Here is a 10,857-nt window from a genome sequence, read left to right on the forward strand (position 1 = left end):
TTTTGACAACAAGCGTTCTCCAGAATCTATTTCAAAATAAGACACAGCTATGCACAACACAGTATTTTATTGTTTCAATATTTTGACATTTTGAGTTGTTCTGAGTGTGTGTGTTATTCCATCTGGATTCCTCTGGAGTCAGTTTAGTTTATTCTCAGTTCTGAGCCTGTTATGACTTGAATTACAATTAAATATTTCTTGTTTTATGTAAACGCTGCTGTGTGCTTCGTTTTTTTTGCATATTTTGGTGTGTAGTGTGTGTGTGTGTGTCTGTCTGTCTGTCTGTCTGTCTGTCTGTCTGTCTGTCTGTCTGTCTGTCTGTGTGTGTGTGTCTGTCTGTGTGTGTGTGTGTGTGTGTGTGTGTGTGTGTGTGTGTGTGTGTGTGTGTGTGTGTTTTCAGGTTTACATGGCTGGCTGTCGCGAGTAATATTTTAGGGGATCGAAATACTGCTGTTCTTTTTTGTTCAACATTATTTATCCCATTTTAAAAGTGTCTCAGAAGAACTTTCAGTGTGTTAATTCTAGCGTCTTCTTTGGACTAAAGCAGTAGTGTTTTTACCACACCAGCTGTTGTTCCTGGGTGAGCGTATACCCATGACAAAGGCATTAAGAAAAACTATATAAAAATAGCATTGACAAAAACTGAACTTTTTTAAATTATATATATAGATGTATTGTGGTCATACTCATCAGAGTTGAAAGGAAAAACAAAACAACTATGTGTTGACATGAACATAAATAACATTTACCCTGCGTTTCAAATCACACACTTTCTCTTTACTACACTACATACTAAAGTACAGAAGAGTTTTAGTCTTTTTACTACACTACATACTAAAGTACAGAAGAGTTTTAGTCTTTTTACTACACTACATACTAAAGTACAGAAGAGTTTTAGTCTTTTTACTACACTACATACTAAAGTACAGAAGAGTTTTAGTCTTTTTACTACACTACATACTAAAGTACAGAAGAGTTTTAGTCTTTTCACTACACTACATACTAAAGTACAGAAGAGTTTTAGTCTTTTTACTACACTACATACTAAAGTACAGAAGAGTTTTAGTCTTTTTACTACACTACATACTAAAGTACAGAAGAGTTTTAGGGCCACAGACAGGAGAGAAAAAAAAACAGATAAGGAAGATTTGTTTTCATTATGTCGAGAAATTTCAAGAATAAAGACGAAGACAGTGTTGTGCCTGAACGCGTTCAATGAACGTTCGTTCATGAACTCGTTCATATTGGGGGCGAACGTGAACTGAACGTATGTATTTCTGCCTCATGAACGTTTTTGCGAACGCGCTCATTCTGGCGTTTGTGAACGGCGCTCTTACAGTCGTTCAATCGTTCATCGAGTGCCAGATTTCCAAAGAAAACCCCCGCTAAAAGACAGCGTAAACAGCCCTTAATATGTAGCTGAAAAACACCCAATCTGGCAACACATGCCACCACAGCGTCGCACCGCCGCTGCGTCATCAAAATGCGAAACACTGCGGAAAAAAACAAAAACAAATGAATGCAACAGCACTTACTCAGACCATGGACCTAGCCTCAGGCTCTACCTCTCCTTCGTATGATTGTTACCTACCTCAGATTGTGTTTGTGTTAATAAGTATGTCAACACATCTTCTAGAATTTGTTGTTAACAGTAGGCCCTATACTGCAGTTTAGAATGGTCTCCTTGAGGGTTTTACTATTTTAAGTTGTAGGCTAATTTGTTTGTAGAGTACAACCTGCCTGGTATATTTTTCAGTATTGCTTTCTTTGAATGACCTTTCATGTGAATTGTTTCCAGGTTTGGAAAATTATAAAAATGGAAAAAAATTTGCACCTTAACCTTTTTTGTTAGAATAATTCTTCATTAAAAAAAACATTTAAACAGCAACTTTTTCCTCATGTTTTTGAGAATATACTGTAGGGGGAAAAGCTGCAGCTGGCTTCTAGTGTGGACTGAATGTTATTGAAATAATTTCTGTCTGTGGTTCTATATGGAATTATTTAGAAAAATAATAGCCTGCAGCAACATATTTTAAAAAAAGAACTATGAACTAGTTCATTTTTGAACTGTGAACTTAGTTCAGAATTTTGAATTATGAACTATGAACTGAACTAGTTCATTTTAAAGGGTGTGAACTGAACTTTGAACTAGTTCACGTAGAAAAAGAACTTTCCCAACACTGGACGAAGACTCCAAAATGCTATTGGAGTTAGTGGGGCATTTATGTATTTTCTGCATACTACAATTGACGTGCATGTATTGGGACGTAGAATTAGTGTGTGAAGGAGAAATAAATAACAGAAAACAAAAAGCATTTCCATACAATATCTACAGAATATATGAATATTTACAGACTTGCAATATGGTTCAATTAATAATAATTAGAAAGAAGTAAAAAGATTAGTGTGAACTTGGTTTGGACCTGGAAATGAATACAACTCATCCTCGACGCAAACCAGCGTGCGTCATGACGTCAGCCTCAGAGCGTGGCAGCGTGGCTTGGGTATTTCCGGTCTTCAGAATAAAACGCCTCGAGTTACAACCAACCGAACAGAAAAACTTTTTTCCTCCTCGCGGGTTCGAGGTGATTTTTCCTTTCCCTTGAACAGGTGAGTCGGATATATCAAGGTAACATGAGCTCTTTATGTGTGTGTGTCTCTACGTGTGTGTGTGTGTGTTTTTCTCTCTCTCTCTCTCTCTCTCTCGCTGTCTCTGTGTGTTTCTCTCTCTCTCCCTCTGTCTCTGTGTGTGTTTTCAGCCTGTTAATAAAGTTATTCACGTTAAAATGTGCTTTTTTTGTGCAGCGTCACCGGACACACGTGAAGCCGATCTAGCAGGTAAAAAAACCTCTTCTATATTATTAAAGACAGTCTTTGGTGAAATGTCAGTGATTCTGACGCATTAAAATCACTCAACAGCTGCTGGTTTCACTGGGAGATTCAGCTGAGTATCACAGAACTATTTTAGTTCGCTTGGTTGGTTCATTAAAAAGAAAATTAAATAGGGAGGATCGTTTTACTACAAAATAAAAGACCCATTCAGTCTAAAACAAACAAATCAAGATTCAAGTTGTTTGACACACACACACACACACACACACACACACACACACACACACACACACACACACACACACACACACACACACACACACACACACACACACACACACACACACACACACACACACACACACACACACACACACACACGTTTACAGTAAAAACAGACCGTTGCAGTGTAGCTTGAAATGACATTATTACGGTTTGTTCTGCTACACACTTGGAATACTAAAAACTAACAAGATATATCAAAATAGAAAAAAGTTGAAAAATAGAAGTATGAAGTAAAGTACATGATGTTCTATAGTAGAACATAAATCCAGTATGCCAAGGATTTCTCAATTAACATGTTCGTTTCTCAAATTGTTTTACTTATTTATTATATAATTTATATAGTATCTTGTGCTCTACCTCGACATGGTTGTAAATTATAAAAAATATTTTCTTTTACTACCCTTTTGTCTAAAATGACCCACATTCATTTCTTATAATATTTTGTGTGTGTGTGTGTCTCTCTGTCTCTCTGTCTGTCTGTCTGTGTGTCTCTCTCTCTCTCTGTGTGTGTGTGTCTGTCTGTCTGTCTGTCTCTCTGTGCAGGATGTCGACCACCTCTCAGAAGCACCGGGACTTTGTGGGCGAGCCGATGGGAGACAAACCGGTGACAGCGCTGTCGGGGATCGGAGAAGTTCTGGGAGGAAAGCTGGAGCAGCAAGGCTTTGATAAGGTGAAGAGACAGACAGACAGGCAGGCAGACAGACAGACAGACAGACACAGAGAGAGAAAGACAGACACAAGAGATTCCCTCACTCACAAAAGCTGGAGCAGCAAGGCTTTGATAAGGTGAAGAGACAGACAGGCAGGCAGGCAGGCAGACACAGACAGGCAAACAAAAAGAGAGAGAGAGGCAGGCAGACAGACAGACACACAGACAGACAGTCAGACACAGAGGGGGAAAGACAGACACAAGAGATTCCCTCACTCACAAACACACAAGGATGTAAAGACACTCATGGACACACACACACACACACACACACACACACACACACACACACACACACACACACACACACACACACACACACACACACACACACACACACACACACACACACACACACACACACACACACACACACACACACACAGAAGAGATACACAGAGAGACACGCTAAACACGCACACAAACGCCAACACTAACATAATACATGTTTTTTAAGCATTTTTCAGATTCTGGCCATAATACTGTTCTGCAGAGAACAAACTTTTAGAGAAGAAGAGTCTTTAATATTTTCACTTTAGAATAAACCCCCCCCCCCCCCCCCCCCCCTGCCCCATAGAGTCTCAGTCCTCTTCACAGCAGACCCGGGTCGTTCTCTGCATGTCATTCCCCTCTCTGACACACAAAAATTGACATTTTTTATTAAACATTCATTGTATATTTCTTGTAAACTTCCAGGCGTACGTGGTGCTCGGTCAGTTCCTGCTGTTGAAGAAAGACTCGGAGATGTTCACCGATTGGCTGAAAGACGCCAGCGGAGCCAACACTCGCCAAGCCGGCACCTGCAGCCAGTGCCTCAAGGAGTGGTGCGACGCTTTCCTATAAAAAATACACAATATTCCAGTGTTCATACACAGCCTAGGCTCTGTAAACCTCCTCACCTTGCCTTAAAGTTACACGCAGCCCTCTTCCTATTGGGCGGCTGTGATGTCACCGTGTTTACCTGTTTTTAAAACACCGTTTCATTTGTGGAAAAATGTATGTGAATAAAAATAAAAGAGTTGTGTCTGAACGATTTGTTTGTTTCATAGTTTTTGTTGCAAAATTCCAAAATTTTCAGATTTATTCAAACATTTCAGATTTTTTTTTTTAAAGGGACTCGCACCCATGTTGAATTTTATATATATTATTCACAATATTATGAGATTGAAATCATTGTTTGTTTTTACTCCTGGTGGGTCTGTCTTATATTTTAGAGTGTAATTACCTTATTAATACCATTTTAACCTAATCCAAAAAAAGTGTAAAAATGCACCAAAGGTAAGAGTCGCTTTAATACAATAAATTATTGTTTTAATGTCAGTAATCAACTGGCAAAGTTTCATGCTGATATCTATGAGTTAAAAATAATACTCTATTCCAAAGTTTCATGATTATATCTACTAGTAAAACATGTTACTCTATTCACCTGCAGTGTCTCGGCTTAAACTGTTATAATGTTAAATTTAGTAAAGTGTCGTTCAGAAGACAATTTTCTTGCCGTATCAGAGGAAAAAGATATTATATTATTATTATATTATATTATAATAAGTATTTCTGGAATTATATTTAGTTTTAAGTTGAGTGTGGATGTCTGTCTGGGATTTTCTGTGTTTAAAAAGATTTCTACGACAGTTTTAACGCCACTTTGAGGGAAAATATTTGTGACATTTTGACTAGTACCAGAAAATATTTTAAATTTTACAAGGAAAAAAAAAAAATTCTGCTAGATTTTTATTTATTTCAAAAGTTTTTTTTATTTATTTTATTTTAACAAGATTTTTTTAAATTTACACAGTCTAAATTTTAAGAGAAAAACTAAATTTAAATTAAATGTAAATTGTAAAATGGCCTGTTGTTGGTTTGATCATGAATTACCAACTTAAACAAACCTTTAACGTTCTCTTTAAAATAAAACTAGCAAAATATTGTTTGAAGCTTTCAGTTATGTTCTGTCGGAAGGATCTAGCTACTGGCTAACGGCCGCTCGACTCGGCGGAAGGATACGTCGGTGAATCGGCTCTGATTCAAACTGTGGAATGAATGAATCGCCGTTGGGATGAATGACAGTTGGACAGTTATCAGCGGATGACTCGGCCGCGGAGGAACAGAGTAACTTCAACAGGTAGGCCTAAATTAAGAGGGTTTTAATCAGTGTTTGTGGTGTAAATATTCAGGGTTGGAGATTAACGTTAGCACCTTCCTGCCACCAGCCAAATGCAGCTGAACTCTGTCTCCCACATTACACGCGATATTGACGATCGACGCTACAATTAGCTGCTTCACATTAGCTAGCTAGTTAGTGAAAACATTAGCTAGCATCAACTCTCATGTAGTCTCGCACAGCCAGACCAAACCACAGCTAGTAAGTCTGGTGTGATCATTCAACGTGTTTTCTTTAAAGCTAGCTAACGTTACTTACGTTAGCTACTTCAAGTTCACCATCGAGCTAGCTAGCAAGCCAAGGTAGCGGCACCGTGAGGTTGGGCTGCGCTCCCCTCTTATGTAAACAATGTCTCGACGGCGCAAAGCGTTTCTACCGCTCATCATTAGTAGGGCCCGTTAGCCTATGACTCGTTTCCACTGCAGTGTTAATTTTGACAGCAAATTCTGATTTAGTCTTTGTCTTTTGGATAACACACCATTAAGTCATATTTTAATCATCTGAAATCTTTTAGTCTAGTGTTAGTCGACCAAATATTAGCAGATTTAAATCAGTAAATGTTTATTTCTTCATTGAATGGTATTAAGGTTTGAATATGTAATACAGACACAGATTTAACGGTTGTAATACAAAACATGGATTTTATTTTATTCTTAATGTCAATAACATGACCGTGGCTTTTTCACAAAAGATAATCTTGCAGAAAATAAGCATAAGGCTCTCCCTGAAAAAGACATGCGTTCTCCCTGTATGATATGCAATCGCAATGCACATAACATTCTTTCAAGATGAAGTAGGCTACAATATTATTGAAACAGATGACCACCTTACTCTGAACTTACTGTCTTCTACTGTCTGTGCAAAAACATTAAGAAAAATAAAGAGAAAAATTCTCTAAAATAATAACTGGCGAGGTTTCCCCGGCGTTCCACTCGCTGCTTTGCACTGATTTCTTCCCAACTTGTCCCACAAAAAGAGCAGTTCTGATCGGATCTCTCCTCTATTCGTCCCGCCCCTAACCTTTTCGTCTTGTTTTTATTTGTTGACTATAGTGTCAGTATATTCGTCACAGTCTTTATCATCAAATCTGACTTTTTGTTTATTTTGAATTTATTTTCTGTCTGTGAAAAAGGTTTGTTGACTAATATTTTTCATATAAGTCTTCGTCAATGAAATGAACACAGTTCCACTGAGACTGGTTCGACTGGTTTTAAATATTTCTCCGGCTGTTTACTGCTTCAAATACTTTCACTTCTGACTGAACGATGTGACGCAGTTTATTTTCTCCTCTAAAGCTCCAGTTGACAGTGGCGTTTTCTCCCGGAGGCCAAGGGAAGCCAGGCTTCCCTGTTTTTTAGGCTGTAGTTGTCATCCAATAAAAACATTTATATTAACAGTTTCGGTAATCTTTGGTGCTGTGTTGCTGTCATTTCTTCCCCATTTCTCTCCTCACGTTGAGCATTTCACAATGCGCGAAACAGCGCCCCTTTACATTTAGATTCTGAAGACGCGGCGAAACACGACACTGCACACTGTATGTCTGCGAGGAAGCCAAGGGAAGCCAGCGCGAGCTGGCTTCCCTTGGTAAAAAAAATAAAAAGAATTGACCAATCAGGTGAGGACACTGCCCTCCTGTGATTGGTCAGGAGGGTGTCAGGAGGGTGCCAAGGGAAGCCACTCGGCCTTTGGCTTCACACCAATCAAATCAAAGCATCATTATCAACGTCACTGAAATTTAACAACAATAACAATAGCGGGAGATTAGCATGTTTGCATTGTTATCATATTAGCAAGAACAGTTATGGAGGGTGGAGATTTTGATTATTTAGTATCAAATTATTTTACCAAACTGCCAATTGAGAAGCCATTAAAAATCAAATCTGACGGCAGGCCAATGCGTGTGGAGAGAACTTTCCGTGAGGAGAACTATGTCCTCACCGAGTGGCTAGCTGGTAGCGGCAAACTTCAGCTAATGGCCTTCCTCTACAAATAGTGAGTAAAATACACACCTTCTCCCGGCGCGGGTTAACTGTTCCCTTAACTGTCTGTGTAGCTATGTGTGTTGTGTTTTGTGTTATTTTATTGCTAATTGTGCCTTGATTGCCTGGATTAAGTTGCATTGGTAGGCCTACTGTATATCCACTGATGTTGTTCTGGGTTGTCTTAAGTAGGCTATAGTGTTGTAATGAATATTTGGCTTAAACGAAAAGGATGTCTCGAAAGTGTGTATGTTAAGCACCTACAACTGATTGTGTGAGTCGTGTCTCACGTGAACGTGAAACTTAAAATAGCCTAAAACGTCCCCTAATTATATATTGTGAATGAATTCGAATCTGCATTGGGCATTAAGCGGCTAGTTGTGCATTCCGGTCGGAGTGGGGGGGGGGGGGTGCATTTATAATAAAATGTATAATTTAATAAGACGATAAGGAGGTGTGTGAGTGAGAGAGAGAGAGAGAGAGAGAGTGAGTGAGTGAGAGAGAGAGAGCGAGAGCGAACGAGCGGTGTCGGACAGATTACAGGCGTGTAAGTCCTGGTAAAGTGACCAGGCGCTATAATAGCTCTTGTAGTTACATTAAATACAAGCTGCGACGTAGCCTACCCTTTTCTGTCCCCCACCTTCCAATAAACATGTAGATTAAAGGTGTTGTCTCACTTGGCTTCCTCAAAAAAAATCCCCACGCCACGCCACTGCCAGTTGAAGGTAAGATATCAACTCTGCTCTCATTGTTAATAATAATAATGATTATATATTCATATTTCATATTATATCATATTTTATTATATTTTATTATTTCTAGTGTACATCTAGGTTCAGTAGAAACAGAAAAGATGTGGAATTTGCCCAAACTCATAACTCAGAGTTTCACAGGGAACTAGAGACGAAGGAGGTGACACATCAATTAACAAAGATCCTCCATGTTGTGTTAATGTTATATTATTATTATTATTATTAGCACTAGTTACATATGAGTGTGTTGATGCAGTAATCTACTTTGACAGTGTGCTGTAATCAGGGACAACAATGGAATTAAGCCTTCGGGCTTTATTGCGTCATCCCATGTACTTTAATGTATGACACAGAGCGCTGTTTATATTTTATATCAAAATGTTCTAGTAAAATCAATCAATCTACTCTGACAGTGAGCTGTTAGTACGGTGACTGCAGTAAAGGAGCTGAGCACTTCAGCAGGAAACTTTGGACTTGTTGTTCTACTACATGTATCTGACGGCTCGTTACTTTACACATTCACATTTTACTCACAAAGTATTTGATCAACAAGTCAAATCTGAAGTTAGATTAAAGTATCAGCAGTGAATGAATCACTTCACATTAAGTCTTTACCTTCTGCTGTCTCATGAAGGACATTCTGTTCATAATACTTGTAGTAAAACATTGCATTCTCCCTGTGTAATAGCAGCAGCAGTAATGAGTGATTGTTGTATACAGGCCTGCTGTACTTCACTCTTCATGTTCTGTTTCTGGCTTTAATCTGGCGCCATCTGCTGGACGTCAGCTATATGAACACAGAGGACTTTTGAAATTATACAAATCATTTTATTGTCTGTGACGTGGCTCACACAGGAAGAATAAAAAAACTAGTTTAACTACTTTTCAAACTGCTGAGTAGCTCATATAACTTAATTTATTGATTAGGCTATATTTAGTTTTAATAATTTGAACTTGCAATGTAACTCTACTAATGAATCCATATACTCTGTAATGAACATAACTTCATTTATTGTTAATTGGACTGTTTTTATCATCATCATCTTCGACTGCTTATCCGTAGTGGGGTTGCGGGGGCAGCAGCTCGAGCAGGGGACCCCAAACTTCTCTTTCCTGGACCACATTGACCAGCTCTGACTGGGGTATCCCAAGTCACCATCTGGTAAGGATGCCCGAACCACCTCGACTGTTTCTATACATTCTGCAAATAATTAAAGCATCTAAAAGCACGTAATCATACTAAACTTTTACTGTTTTGAAGTTATAAACGCCGCTCGCTAGGGTTGGGAGGTATTAAGGTATTTCCGTATACCAGGGTATTAAAATCTAGCAACGGTATTCCTTTAATTACCGTGGATACCGTCATAAAAAATGCCTGGTGCATGTTAATAATAAATGCCTCAAGAGTGTGTGTGTCCATGTCCAGTAGCAGAACCAATGCCTGTGTTTGAAGATGCTTTAAAAGTGATGACAAAACTGTTATTAATGTAGGTCTTATTTGTCAATTAAAGAACCTGTCAATAAAGCACAACATTTTTTTTAGACCCGTCACGCTCACACTCGAGCCTCACGTGAAAAGCTTAAAATACCTCACAAGTCGCAAGTAAATGAAATGCTCTCCCTTCCCTTGTTTGGAATGTAGATTGTGATGTGTTCAAGTTCTGTCAGTAAAAAAAATTGTATTTGGCGGAGGTGACATCATAGTGATTAGTTCAATGTAATCTTGTACAATGTAGCAATAGGAAGCCTAATACCGGAAGGGAATATCGTATCCCGGGTTATAAATTGGGGAAGATTTAAAGGTATCAAAAAATGGATACCACCCAACCCTAGCTGAACTAGAAACACATCTGGAGAGGTTTTAAATAGCTACATTTATTCTCTTTATCTTTATCATTTTCGCTTCGGATAAATCCTCTTTGGGGGGCGCCAAAACATTCTCTATGCAAGAAAAACCCTGCTCTTAGCTAGACAGTGTCTCGGCCGGCGCAAAGCGTTTCTATCGCTCAACATGAGTATGGGCCTTTAGCCTACGCCTCGTCTCCACTGAGACTGGTTAGACTGGTTCTAAATGCTCCGGCTGTTTACTGCTTCAAATACTTTCACTTCTGACTGAACGATGTGACGCAGTTTATTTTC

The 10,857-nt window shown here is 38.7% G+C and overlaps 1 protein-coding gene across 1 annotated transcript; it reads left to right on the forward strand.

Annotated features, from left to right (window-relative positions):
* Window positions 1-2,510: 2,510 nt before the first annotated feature.
* On the forward strand, window positions 2,511-4,856 carry LOC307257429 (barrier-to-autointegration factor-like protein). Its single transcript, XM_080036659.1, has 4 exons — window positions 2,511-2,610; window positions 2,806-2,838; window positions 3,661-3,787; window positions 4,523-4,856. The coding sequence occupies exons 3-4, from the start codon at window positions 3,662-3,664 to the stop codon at window positions 4,667-4,669; spliced, it is 273 nt and encodes a 90-aa protein (XP_079892785.1). The 5' UTR covers window positions 2,511-2,610; window positions 2,806-2,838; window position 3,661; the 3' UTR covers window positions 4,670-4,856.
* Window positions 4,857-10,857: the final 6,001 nt, after the last annotated feature.

This window comes from Ammodytes marinus (assembly GCF_949987685.1).
Source record: "Ammodytes marinus genome assembly, chromosome: 11".
Taxonomy (NCBI): domain Eukaryota; kingdom Metazoa; phylum Chordata; class Actinopteri; order Uranoscopiformes; family Ammodytidae; genus Ammodytes; species Ammodytes marinus.

What these genes read in the sequence shown, in the direction of transcription:
- LOC307257429 (XM_080036659.1), top strand. Translation starts at nt 3,662, where the DNA reads ATGTCGACCACCTCTCAGAAGCACCGGGACTTTGTGGGCGAGCCGATG. An exon ending in AGCAGCAAGGCTTTGATAAG is followed by an intron (nt 3,788 to 4,522) that starts GTGAAGAGACAG and finishes GTAAACTTCCAG; the next exon opens with GCGTACGTGGTGCTCGGTCA.